Consider the following 14,798-nt stretch of genomic DNA (forward strand, 5'->3'; position numbering starts at 1 on the left):
TGGAAATGGCTTGGCTCAAATTGTGTAATTAATTCAATGACATACAGATGGAGCAATGTGCCCCAGTTGTTTTGATACGGTAAGGAGCGGGTTTAGTGGAATTAGCGATTTACGCTTTCCTTGCATGATAGACATGTACTGGAATAAAGAGTAGCAGGAAATATGCACCTTATAGCAAACACATGCACAGGCCTTGGGGCAGGGTTCAGTATACAGTCAAGCACGGCTGTGCAGTGGAAATGTCATTAAATTCCAAAGGCTTGCAAACAGCTGAACAGACAGTTAATCATTTACGTATATTTAGGGGTCTAACGAAACATTATTCTATTATAAATCATATAGAGGAGTGATTTCCCAAGCTATATAGCTGCTCTGCTAGGTATTGCTGAAAGTGTTAGGGTCATTTAAGTTCAGATTTGGGGTAACTACTTAGTCGCTGGCCTAGTCATTGGTCATTGGATACAAAAGGCCGTAATCTTCTCAGGAGCTAAGGAGGCATGTGTTTGACATTAATGGAGGGCTTGAAATGAAAAAGTCTGAAAATCTCTAATAATGAATGTGAGCTCTTTACAAGCACACATACATGGAACTTTTAACACATTTATTTATATACTTTAAATTTCATTTATTTAATTACTGTTATATAAAAAATTATTCTTCGAGAGAAAACTGAAAACAGTGACAAACTTATTTGCAGACTTTATTGATACCCTCAACAAGTTTGGAGCAGGGGGTATGTTTTTGGATAGAACAGGGTGTGGTGTGGGTGCACCTAGGGTTCCCATCTCATCCCTTTAATAATGGCCACATATTGAATCAACATCCTGCATGGCTAATTAGCAATTCATTTAGATGCTGCAGACTGAACTGATTTATGTGCAAACATGCAGCAAGCATATCGTTCCATTGCTAACTAGCCATGCAGGATGTTGATTCAATATGTGGCTGTATTGAGTGCAGTATATGGGTGAAAAATGCGCGATTCGCTAAAGTATTATCGCATGGGTTAAGTCGCATATCACGTGTGTTAAATAGCGCACAAATGAATGTGTTAATTCTCACACAGAAAAAACTCTCTGAGCGTATTTTCGCTGATTTTTTCGTACGCCTGAACGAAATGCTGTGTATGGCTAATATGGTGTGCGCGCGATAAGTAGCACATGTGTGTTAATTAGTGCGCGAGACAGGTAGCACGCTGCGTTAATTAGCGTGTTGCGTCAAATACCGTATGAAAATAGTCTTTGCAACTTAAATAACGCAAACAGCATTGCGTCTAAATTAACGCAAATATCCTTTTAGTGAATTATGCATTAAGACGCGAAAAATAAGACGCAATAAAATTTTTAACGCATGCTATAAATAGCGCACGTTTTTCGCACTTTAGTGAATAAACCCTAATTAATCCTTGATAATTAGTGACAAATTCGAATTTATATTGAATTTCTGCATTTTTCCATTGGCGAATTGTTTTGCAAAACTTCTGTGTTTGAATAAAAAAAATACGTGCAACAAAATCGTTACATGACGCCCTCTGTTTTTAAGAATTTTCCACTGTTCCATGAATTTTTCTGTAATTTTGCGAATTTTCCGCTGAAGCAAAATGGGCCAGATTCGCTCTTTACTATTGATAATTTTTTGTAATAGACATGGGGCAGATTTATTAACATTCGTAAAATTTTTAGTGCTAAACATTGTGTATTTTACTAATTACTCTAAACCACAAATAACTCTTTATTCTGTGTAAAAACCATGAAACACTCTAATACAAAACTTCGCCATCTAAAAGCTGCGGAGGTCGGGTACTGTAGAAGTCAATGGGAGTTGTCCTTATTTAGTGAGTTTTTTAGGATTTTTTTTTTTTTTTCATTTGTAATTTTGTATTTTTATTCGTATTCAGTGTGCAATTTTATTTACTTGCACTTTTTATTTTCAGATTTTATAATAAATGACTAGACATTTGTGTCTTTTTTGAAAAGTAAGTTTAGTCATAGAAGGAAAAAAAACACAATAATTACACAAATAATAAATCTGCCCTAAAAAGTATGGAGATCCAAATTATGGAAAGACCAACTACCCAAAACCCCCTAGGTCCCGAGCATTCCGGTCAGGTTAATAAACCTTTTTAAAGATTTGTATCCTATCTAGGACTGCCAAATGAGCCATGTGAACCCTCCCACTACAGAATATATAGAAAAAAGGGAGTAGAACAGTCTCTTATATGCCCCTCCAGATTAATTGGCTTATTTATCAATTTTTGAGTTTGTGAATTTGAATTTGTTTTTTCTAAATCTAATAAACCCGCATATTGAATGCACGCTTATTTATTAATAAGGAAAACTTGTTTGAATAAAAAACTCCAATACCTTGAATTATCAAGTTTAGTGATGCGTGAATCTGTCCTTCACTGGAAAATTCGTGAAACAGCAGGAAAAATCACGAAACGGAGGAAAATCCGCGAAACACATTTGGTGCACAAATTGGCTCATCACTAATCAACTTTATACACTTTGCCTAGGACAACTTCCATTGACTTCTATAGAAACTCGCAAGCTTTTATATGGTGAAATTTTACACTCGAGTTTTGTTTTTTTGCAGTTAATAAATACCAGAGATTTGAGATTATGAATTATAATTTGTATTCAAAGTTTTTTTTAGAGCAAAAACGTGAAAAAAATAAATCAAACTTGAACGTTGATAAATCACCCCTTAAGTGTGGGGGAGAGAAATCCCAGAAGTTGCTCCATGAACAGTTGTGTTATTGGTTATATTTTTACCTTGTTCTTTCAGATCTATGGTAGATCTATGCTAAGTCTATACAACTAATGCACCATAACATTAGAGCTTAGTATATTTTCTAAGCCTATGAATAGACAGTTGCATTGTTATACACTACAGTTTTGTTAAAATTATTCTTAAATTGATCAGCAGGTGGCACAATATGTTCTGTATTCCCAGCCCTTACTCTATAACATTACCAACTTTATACATGTTGTTGACAATATAAACTCACCTGAATCTGCATGGATTATGAACATTAATTTTTTGCAAAAATTAAACATTATCAATAATATATTCTAATAATCATCTGTGTGGAAATATTTGCAGTTACAAAAGACCTGTATTGCTTACAGCTGTAACTATTACACATTTTCATATGTAGTTTTATATCAGAAGAAAATAGGCTTCTTTCTAGTACAGGTATGGACCTGTTACCCAAGGGTATTCCGGATAAGGGGTCTTTCCGTAATTTGGATCTTCATACCTTAAGTCTACCTAGGGGCTGATTTACTAAGACACGATTTCGAATCCGAATTGGAAAAATTCCGATTGGAAACGAACATTTTGCGACTTTTTCGTATTTTTTGCGATTTTTTCGGCGTCTTTGCGATTTTTGCGTAAAAACGCGAGTTTTTTGGCGTCTTTACGATTTTTGCGTAAAAACGCGAGTTTTTCGTAGCCATTACGAAAGTTGCGCAAAGTCACGATTTTTTCGTAGCGTTAAAACTTAAAAGGCGCGACGTTTCGCGCAAGTTTTAACGCTACGAAAAAAACGCGACTTTGCGCAACTTTCGTAATGGCTACGAAAAACTCGCGTTTTTACGCAAAAATCGTAAAGGCGACGAAAAAATCGCAAAAAATACGAAAAAGTCGTAAAGACACCAAAAAAAATCGCAAAATTACCGATCATTACGAAAAAAACGCAATCGGACACATTCGGCCCGTTCGTGGGTTAGTAAATGTGCCCCTAAGAAATCAACAAAACATTAATTAAACCCAATAGGATTATTCTGCATCCAGTAAGGATTAATTATATCTTAGTTGGGATCAAATATAAAGCACTGTTTTATTTTTACAGAGACAAAGGAAATCAGTTTTAAAAATCTGAATTATTTGATTAAAATGGAGTCTATGGGAGACAGGCTTTCCATAATTCTAAGCTTTCTGGATATCAGGTTTCCGGATAAGAGATCCCATACCTGTATTTACATTCTCCGAGAAAGTATAGTAGCTATAAATACTGCAGGGGGCCCATTCGGTCGCGGCTTACCTACACTCAGTAGAAAATGGTGAATGCTTCACTTCCTTACTGATACATACTTGTTCTAACTGTGGGCACACTGAGCTATGCGTTGGATCTTGTAACCTTTAAAACAAGAATTCTGAATTGCTAAAATAAATGGGTTAATTTTAAGTGATTTTAACACTTACCAACATATGTGTACTGAGAATCTATATTTGCAGGTTCAATATAATTTATAACATGTTTAGCTTTGGCAGACAAATAGCTGTCCAGTACATTTTTCGTTTTTTCACCATATATGGTACTTGGTCGAATAGCACAGGTGACCAGCTGTTTTCCATGCCTTGTCTGAAAAATAAGAATTAAGGCATAAATATTAACTATTCTGATCACTGATCTCTAGATTCTAGGGCAGTTTTTAACTCCAGAATCTTTGTTGAAATTAGATTATGAGGGCTACAATAATAACGCTAAAGGGATGTTATGCAATCAAAGGCACTAAGTTTGCCCAGGTGCAGTAATCCATAGCAACCAATAAGAAGGTAGCATTTACTGGTCACCTGTATAAAAGCAAATATTTTATTTATTTTATTTATTGCTCCTGTGCAAATTTAGTGCATTTTAATACATACAGGGGTAAAAGTATTAACATACATAGAGTTCAGCACTTTTGAAAATTCTGCCCTATATCCAGGAAGCTATATTTTCCTTTAGAAGCAAATATAGGTCTTCTGTTTTTATTGTTGTTTTATTTTCAATGGACAGGATAGAAAGAGGTCAAATAAGTCATTCTCATTCTTGGCATTATTGATCTTTTAAGAAAGTAGTAGCTAGGAATACTGGATATAAGGACATTGATAAATAAAGGTACAAAGTCAGACCATTAGCAATAATATATTGGGGTGTGCAAAGCTGACTTCAGCACACAGAGAAATTCAAGCTGCCTGTTGTCTTTTCATCATTCTGCTATGGTTCATCTTCAAGATGAAGATTTAAAAAAATCCAAGGGTAAGTAAGCCTTACCTACTATTATAGCAGTTTTGGGGGAATTAAGTGTTAACTTAATTTGGTGTTACTGGTCCTTTAATGTCTTATGTTTTTCCCTGATCAGAACTTTCTTCTGAGCCTGCCTGGGATTGCTCAATGACTGTTTTATTGTTAACTCATTAACCTATAGAGTAACATCTCTTGAACTAATAATTTTAAAAAATCAAACATTCCCACACTACTTGGTAATGAATGATACTGGATTGTTTCAGTTATAGCAAGCACATTGGGGAAGGGCTGAATCAGAACACATTTTAAGAAGGGCTGCTTTGCACTGAAGCATTTACTGTTGGCTTTCTTTGTTTTGCTTTATCAAGCTAACCGGGCACATACAATTCTGATTGTTTCTTATTATCTCAGTGTGATAACTTTAGGCTGATGCCACACGTGGCGTTTTTACACTGCGTATTTTCTAATTCTCTCTGCGGCTGAAAAACGCACTATATCATCATCCATAGAAATAAATTGAATAAATCAACCTTAGGTTGATGCCACACGTGGCGTTTTTACGCTGCGTATTTTCTCAAGCTAAAAACGCCGCACAAGCCACACAGCCCCTAACTATGGCGTTTTCAGCCTAGTACTGGTGACGTAGCAAATCCCGTTTCCATGGTGCTAATAGTGCGAAATAGTAAAAAACGCAGCGTATTTCCGCTAGGTCTGGCAGCTGCCTTTGTGTATACATAGGAATAGGTTGCTGTGCAAATAACAGGTATTTCGGCAAACGCTTGAAAAATCCGTGGTAAGGCGCTTTCTAGCGTATTTACTCATTGTGTGGTTTCCTTCGAGTCTTTTCAAGTTATTTCTATAGATGATGATATCGTGCGTTTTTCAGCCGCCGAGAGAATTAGAAAATACGCAGCAGAAAAACGCCACGTGTGGCATCAGCCTTATCATTAATGTACTTGTGCAACTGTTCAACTGCATAAAGACCAAACTTGACCAAAACTAATCAATGAGCATTGAAATATTAAAAGACGAAAGTTAAAATCATTCCTGTTACTGCACATATGCCCTGCTTCGTCTATCTGGAATACTGTTTGAAAGGAAATATACATGTTCAGCTGCTGTGATTTTTTCTGAATCCCTGCAGCACTCTGAATGTGTGGGGCTGAGAAACTGCAAATAACACTGCAGAAGTTTTAGGTTTTTGTATGCGGGGAAGTGGATACAGTTCCAAGGCAGAGAACAAACATTGCATGAGGGAAAGTGAGTTCACAAGTGAGAATCTGGCTAAGCATGTGTGCGAGCAGGGGTGGTAGGAACAAGTGCCTGCTACAAGTGAGCATCCAGCAGGGAGTGAGAGCAGGGGTGGAGGTTAAACAGTGAGCAGGCCAAGTAGTATTGCCTTGGGCATGAATACTATGGCCTGGCTCTGGTTAGTCTATAAATATAACTTTACAAGTATTTTTCTATGGATAAATTTAATAACATAGAAAACTCCTATTATCATTCTGGATCCCTTTGTGGCTGTTGCTTTATCCTAAAGCTGCTCTAGAATTAATAGTTTTGTCGTTAAAGTGGATGCAATTAGAAAAATATAAGTCAAGACTACAATTCCCACAATGCCTTGCACACATCTACGATACTCTATTAATTGTACAACATAGAAGACATTGTGGTGCCTTGGCCGGAGGGCAGCTGACTGTGCACTGCAAATTACACAATTAACATCTCTGCTGACAAAAGCAAAATAACACAAATGGCTTAATTGGAAAACTGTATGCAAGTTTTTGTAAATTCAAAAATGTCATTTTGATGATGAAATTTAATGTAATCCTAAGCAGCTTTCCAACATACATTTATTAAACAATGTAATTCACTTAAAGTGCAAGTTGTGGCTCGCATTACTTAGCAGGGGTAGTAATTGGAAGGAATAAAAAAAGCCTTAAAGTTTGCTCTTTGCATTTGTATTCCTAAACAAGCCATGCCTGTTACTTATATGCAAGAGCAAATGAGCTTAGAAGTCTGGAATGCTAGCAGTATTTAACACCAATGCCAATAATTTATGCTAATAATGAAGCTAAGGAGAACTGGCAATAAGGGACAAAATGGTTTTTGTGGCCATTTAGTAAATGAACTCCAAGGTATTCAGGACTTGTACAGGAAGCCTTGGAGCTATAAACGCAGGGGCTGCATGACAAGGGATCCGAATGACCAGCAGCCAGATTACACTGGTTTATGTGTAAAGATTGGCAGAATCAGATGTACCTGTGATTGGGTGAAAAGCAATAAGTTAAGGAGGGGGAAAGCTGGGCTGGGGGGTGGAGAAGGATAGGGATGTGATGTCGCAAGAGAAACAGTTTGCTTCCTATCTTCTGAACAGGTAGAAACATCCCACCCTCTTTTTTTGCATATTTTTTAAAATGCCAGGAGATTCTCTTTTTTATGCTCTCATATTATCTATTAACAACAGAATGTGGATGGTTTCCTGGATGCACTGTTATATTGTGGTTTTGGTAACGTTATACAGTATAAATGTGAGAGTCTGCATGGTATCATTTATGTTAAATGAAAGTCAATCCCTGGTTCCAGGGAATGTTTCCAATCGTCAATGGAGTCAGGATGGAATTATTTCCCTCGAGGCAAAATTGGCACAGATTTCTAGGGATGCACCGAACCCACTTTTTTGGGTTTGGCCGAACCTCCGAACCCACCCAACGGGATTTGGGCGAATGTTGAACCGAATCCAATCTTTATTAGCATATGCTGATTAGGATCGGAAGGGGTTAAAAATCGTGCAGCGAAAAAAATGTTTCACTGCCCATTTAACCATTTCTGGATTCTAATTAGCATATGCTAATTTATGCTAATTAGGTTTTGGATCCGGTTTGGCTGGGACAGCAGATCTGGCCAAAACCAAATGCTTAAAAAAACGCCTGGATTCGGTGCATCCCTACAGATTTCAAGCTGGGTTTTTTGCTTTCCTCTGGATCAAAACAGTGCATATATGGTAATGTATTTTAAGTTTTATTTGTCACAGCAGTGGTAGGACCTTGCCAGGGTACTGCACAGGTAATTTTTGAACAGGGAGAAAGGAGGTTCTCTCCTTTGATTGCATGGTGGTTTGCTTGATACAGATGCTACTACTGCTTGTGCCAGGTGACAGCCTGCTTTGATTTCCTATCATTGAGACACTGCAGATTCAGGACCAACAGCAGGGCTGCTGAACTTTTCTCATGGTGGGAGATGCAGCTCCTGCTGGTAGCAGAGTTTGGGGCCATCCTCTCTGTAGGTAGAGGCAGCCTAATAATAATGATATAGTGACATAGTGCTGATCTCAAGTCTTCAGTAAGGAACAGCAGAGCATAGTAGCGATCTCTTATGGAATTCTGGTTTTGAATATTGCCTTGGGTGAGGCTGGCAAGGTCCTATTTATTTGATAAAATGTAAATAAATGCTGTGGCCTCTTTTTACCAATTTCTGGCTCCTGGTGTTTCATTAAGGTATGTAAAAATGGGGTTCAGAGGGGTGGTTGAAAGCGAAGGGCAATTGAGGAGTCCCCTTGTCATAACAAGTGTTTTTTCCAATACGAAAGACACCTCGTTCTTCCGTATTGGAGCTGTACTAAGACTAGCACCGAATGCAGGTGGAACTCCTGTGTTAGTACAGCCATATATACAGAAGAATGGGGTGCCTTTCTTCCTGCATTCGTTTGCAGTTAAAGGAGGAAAGGCTAATAAAGCGTTAATCTCAAGCTGCAGGCATACCTTCAGTTGTCTCAATAGTGCCCTTAAGTCTCCCCATATTTCACCCATTCAGAAGATCAGAAGCCAAACAGGAAAAAAAAACGCTGAGCAGTGTAGAGAAGATTCCCATAATGCATCGCTCCTTCAAGACTTGGTGACTTGTTACTGCAGGCGGCGCATGCGCACACAACAGGAGCGTCCAGTTGCCATGGTGATGCAGCGTCGGAGTATTCTGTGACAAGCAGGTGGGGGGAGCGGGGGGCAGGTGCTGCGAGCGGCGGAGGGTTTGTGGCAGGAGCGGGGAGCAGGGGGGGTTTGTGGAGCTTGGGGGGGTTTATGGCAGGAGCGGGGGTTTGTGGAGCTTGGGGGGGTTTGTGGCAGGAGCGGGGAGCAGAGGGGGTTTGTGGAGCTTGGGGGGGTTTGTGGCAGGAGCGGGGAGCGGTGGAGGCTTTGTGGCAGGAGCGGGGAGCGGAGGGGGGGCTGGCTTGTGCTTTTCAGCCCATACTGACATGCTGGACAAGATGGCGGCGCCATTCATTGAAACAAGTATGTAAGTTCTAGTATGTGTATCTCTGTAATTCTTTCATTAGGCAAGCCAGGAATATAGCGTTTTTACACAGCAATAGTAGTACTATTTAATAGTGTGCTTAATAGATTTTGACTTTCCTTCTCCTTTAAATGCAGGAGAACAATGCTACAGAGGAGCACAAAAAAAAGCACTCATCAGTATGAGCCTTTATAAAGTTAAAACCATTACCACACATTTTTAGTACATTTAGGTTAAATGAATCCCTATTAAGGTTATCACAGGTGGGTAAAGCCAGTTATAGATTTTTTCTAAATCAAGAAGAATAAAATGTATGTTGTTTTTGTCATTACCTTTTTGCCATTTGCCTGGCGAATTAAACGTTCTGCAAGAGCCTTAGTTTTGCCATATGATAGTTCTATCTCACCGGTATACACTGTCTCCTCTGTGGCCCTGGCAGAAAACACATATAGAAGGCTGTTAATAAAAATAGTTATATTTGTAAAAGCTCAATATAATTTGATGGAGACAAACCATATGAACCCCAAGAATTAAACTACTCTCTATTAAAATGCAGTGTGTGCTGAGGCCAGTGTACCAAAATAAGAATGAAAGAAAACAAAACAAAATGGAACAGATACAAGTACAGGCATAGGATCTGTTATCCAGAAACCTGCTATCCAGAATGCTTTGAATGGTAAGGGAAGGCTATCTCCCATCTCTCAAAATATGATGGTTTGTTTTGTTCCTGCATCTACATCTGACAGTCAATGTATTTCAATTCTCACTGAATTAAATTTTTGTAATGATTGGTATTTGGCGATTTTTCGGAAAATTATTGCGACTTTTTCGTTGCCATTCCGAATGTTGCGCAAAATCTGCCGATTTTTTCTTAGTGTTAAAACTTGCGCGAAAAGTCGCGCCTTTTTCGTAGCCATTCCGAAAGTTGCGCAAAATGCTGCGATTTTTTTGTAGCGTTCGGATTCATTCAAGCTTCAGTATGGTGACTTTTCTTGGGCCAGGTTGGAGCTGCAGGGTGCCATTGATTCCTATGGGAGACTTTCCTTGGGCCAGGTTGGAGCTGCAGGGTGCCATTGAGTCCTATGGGAGGCTTCCAAAATCATGCTAAGTCTGAAAGTTTCGCCCGCCACTTACGAGCGCTCAATACGAAAAAGTCGCGACAAGATACGAGCGAATCGTAATGGCTACGAAAAACTCGCGTTTTTTCGCGCAAATCGTATTGGTAATGAAAAAGTCGCAACAATTTCCGAAAAGCCGTAAAGGCGACGAAAAAATCGCAAAAAATACGAAAAAGTCGCAAAATGTTCGTTTTCCAATCGGAATTTTTCCAATTCGGATTCGAATTCGTGTCTTAGTAAATCAGCCCCATTGTGTTGGATATATCATGTACTGTAGTTTGCACATTAGATTTCTTAGTCCCATTATATTTTAACCCATCATCCGTAGTAGGAGTGACATCCCGCAGGCAACCTAGGGGGTGCGTATTGAATAAAGCGCTTACCGTTCCTGGTGATGTGTTTGTGAGTATATAGGTGGGAGGGGGAGCACTGTGGTGGACCTTTACCTGATACACATTACTCACATTCCCTGATAATTGGTAACAGGATTTTAAAAAGTACACTATGGGAGTTTTCCCCTTGTGCACTCTTTTTTTAAGCATCTTCAATATTTTGAATATAATATTCCAGTCAATGCTTATTTTAAAAAGTATACATATTATACTGCGATGGCAACATGTTCTCCGCATCACTGAATACTGATTATGATCTAGGAGAGCTGTCCCACTGATGTATCACACTACAGGAGTCAGCTGATACTCTGGCAATGCAGAGTATATCCCTATGAAACAAAAGAGAGATCTGTTTAGTGGCAATTGTACAAAAGGTTTGCAATGTATGGGACCTGTTATCCAGAATACTCGGGACCTGGGGTTTTCTGGATAATGGATCTTTTCATCATTTGGATCTTCATACCATAACTCTACTAAAATTCATACTATAACTCTACTAAAAATAATTGGAAGATTGAATAAACCCAATATGTTTGCTTTGCTTCCAAAAAGCATTAATTATATCTAAGTGTGATTCAAGTTCAAGGTACTATTTTAGGAAATCATTTTTACAATTTTACTTGATTATAATGGAGTCTATGGGTAATTTCTGTAATTCTGAGCTTCCTGGATAACGGGTTTCTGGATAACGGAGCTTATATCTGTATACTGACAAACAGTCCCTGTTTTGTTTAAAGGAGAATGAAAGTCAAAATCTATTAAGCACACTATTAAATAGTACTACTATTGCTGTTTAAAAACGCTATATTTGAAAGATTTGCAGAGATACACATACTACAAACTACATACTTGTTACAGTGAACGGCGCCACCATCTTTAACATGGGATGCTCATACCCTTTCCCTAACTGTCTCTACTGCGCATGCTTAATGCACAGAATGTCTGAATGTCCTTAATATATTAATAATGGGTGAGGGCAGAGGATTTCTTGTCTTTGTCTTTATGTATGTATTTTGTGGCCACAGCCTCATAGCACCCCCATAAACCAAACCCCATATTTAATAAAAGGCTCAAGTTAGGCCAGGTGACATGACCCATAGCAACCAATAAAATGTTTGCTTTCAAACAAGTGACTAGTAAATGCTAATTGGTTTCCAGGACCGTAACTAGGGATAGGCAGACCAGGCAAGTGCCTAGGGTGCAAATGTCATGGGGCGCTAGGACCCTAAGGCAAGTGCCCCATGTGCCTGTAAATTTGGCCCTGCTATTCGATTAAGAAGTGGTGGAGGAAGAAATAGGAGAGGTGCTGGCAGAGGTGCAAGCAGGGAGAGTTGCTGAGCGGAGGCAGGGGGGCATGGTGGGAGGGGTTATGATGGGGAGATGCTGCCCAGCGGGGCGATGATAGTTGCAGAGAGGAGGGTTGGGGCTGCCAACGCCAGGTACTTTGTCTTTGGTGATTGTGTGTTTTGCCCCAGCTCTGTTGGTGGTTAGACTTTGCACCTTTTATTTCTCCTTTTATTACAGAACCTTCCATAAGTCTTATTACAGTAAAATAATCACACAAAAGTTACACATCATATAGACTACGTGCATTTTAAATGTAAGGCAAATGTTGACCTTTAGTTGTAGTGCCACTTTACCCTGTATACAAACAGCTAGTTTTCTAACTGTTAACCCTTTCACTGCCAGCCGTTTTGAACAAAGCGGAACTTCTACTGCCAGACAGTTTTTGAACATTTTGCACTGTTTCACTTTAGGGGCCTTTCCTTGGGGGAACTTTTAGTTTACCCAGGAAAACAATACATTGTTTTTTTCAGGACAATATGGTAGAATTTTTGTGTAATTCCAATTTTGTAACAAGATATAGGCTTCTAAATGTCTAAAAAATGAAAAAAAATTATATTTTCCATAATATAAACACACATACCAGAAACAAAAATTATTTTATGCATGAAAATACACCTGATTTGGAAAGTCCCATGTCTCCTGAACGTGCCAATACCAAATATATATAGTTTTATGGAGATTTCTCACTTGTATAGGTCAAAAACTCCCAGCAGTACACTACCAAATTTCCAAAGCACTGCTCCAGAAAGCTGCATACTTTAGATTTTAAGGCCAAAAATTCCGCTAACAGAAAGTTTATCCCAGAAAATTTTACATTTTTAGAAAGAAGAGATTCTGGGGAATCCAGAATAGGCACAACTGTCTGTCTATTCCAAACTATCAAGTCGCAATGCTTTCCTAAAATTATTGGTTTTTATCAAAATTTGTGAATTTTTTTTAAAATCGCTTCAAAGCTTCCAGTCTATAGTATCTTAACTCCTAAAGGTCATAAAGTAACCAAATAAAACACCCTAAATATGAATGCCAGGGGTCCACTGAACAGTTTGATGCCCAATATGTATAGATTTACCTAAGTATGTGGCATGTAGGGGCCCCAATGTGAACATACACCCATATGTACTGTCATTTCTGTCATTTCAGCTTCTGCAAAATCAACATTTACATCATTACATGTGGGATAATGCTAGTAAAAAGTACATTCACCCCAGAAAGCCATATATTTTTGGAAAGTACACATTCCCCCGAATCTAAAATGGGTACCCATGTCTTTCTACTCCACAGTACCAAGCCGCAAAGCTTTCCTAAAGTTGGCAATTTTGATAACATTTCCAAAAATCCACTCAAAGCTTCCAGTTTCCAGCATCTTATCTCCCACATAGCATTAGGTACCAAGATAAAACACCCTAAATATGAACGCCAGGGGCCCACTTAACAGTTTGATGCCCAATATGTATAGGTTTACCTAAGTATGTGGCATGTAGGGGCCCCAATGAGAACATACCCCCATATGATCTATCATTTCAGCTTCTGCAAAATCAATAAATTTACATCATTATATGTGGGATAATGCTAGTAAAAAGTACATTCACCCCAGAAAGTCATATATTTTTGGAAAGTACACATTCCCCTGAATCTAAAATGGGTACCCATGTCTTTCTACTCCACAGTACCAAGCCATAAAGCTTTCCTAAGTTTGACGATTTTTATGGCATTTCCAAAAATCACCTCAAAACTTCCACTATGCAGCATCTTATTTTCTACAGGTCATTAGGTACCAAGACAAAACACCCTAAATATAAACCCCAAGACAAAACACCCTAAATATAAACCCCAGAGGTCTACTGAACAGTTTGATGCCCAATATGTATAGGTTTACCTAAGTATGTGGCATGTAGGGGCCCCAATGTGAACATATACCCATATGTACTGTCATTTCTGTCATTTCAGCTTCTGCAAAATCAACATTTACATCATTACATGTGGGATAAAGCTAGTAAAAAGTACATTCACCCCAGAAAGTCATATATTTTTGGAAAGTACACATTCCCCCGAATCTAAAATGGGTACAAATGTCTTTCTACTCCACAGTACCAAGCCATAAAGCTTTCCTAAGTTTGACGATTTTTATGGCATTTCCAAAAATCACCTCAAAACTTCCACTATGCAGCATCTTATTTTCTACAGGTCATTAGGTACCAAGACAAAACACCCTAAATATGAACCCCAGAGGTCTACTGAACAGTTTGATGCCAAATATGTATAGGTTTACCTAAGTATGTGGCATGTAGGGGCCCCAATGTGAACATATACCCATATGTACTGTCATTTCTGTCATTTCAGCTTCTGCAAAATCAACATTTACATCATTACATGTGGGATAAAGCTAGTAAAAAGTACATTCACCTGATAAATTCATATATTTTTGGAAAGTACACATTCCCCCGAATCTAAAATGGGTACCCATGTCTTTCTACTCCACAGTACCAAGCCATAAAGCTTTCCTAAGTTTGACGATTTTTATGGCATTTCCAAAAATCACCTCAAAACTTCCACTATGCAGCATCTTATTTTCTACAGGTCATTAGGTACCAAGACAAAACACCCTAAATATGAACCCCAGAGGTCTACTGAACAGTT

General features: G+C 38.5%; 1 protein-coding gene across 2 annotated transcripts in view; it reads right to left on the bottom strand.

Annotated features, from left to right (window-relative positions):
- LOC100494546 (3 beta-hydroxysteroid dehydrogenase type 7-like) overlaps positions 1-14,798 on the bottom strand; it is a 31,168-nt gene that overhangs the window by 2,653 nt on the left and 13,717 nt on the right. For both annotated transcript variants that reach the window (XM_031896764.1, XM_002935295.3), the window contains exons 5-6: positions 9,637-9,736; positions 4,210-4,369 (exon numbers count right to left, since the gene is read on the bottom strand). In XM_031896764.1, coding sequence (XP_031752624.1) covers positions 4,210-4,369; positions 9,637-9,736 — 260 coding nt within the window. The remainder of the gene's footprint in view (positions 1-4,209; positions 4,370-9,636; positions 9,737-14,798) is intronic.

The sequence above is a fragment of the Xenopus tropicalis genome, chromosome 2 (genome assembly GCF_000004195.4).
Source record: "Xenopus tropicalis strain Nigerian chromosome 2, UCB_Xtro_10.0, whole genome shotgun sequence".
Lineage (NCBI taxonomy): Eukaryota > Metazoa > Chordata > Amphibia > Anura > Pipidae > Xenopus > Xenopus tropicalis.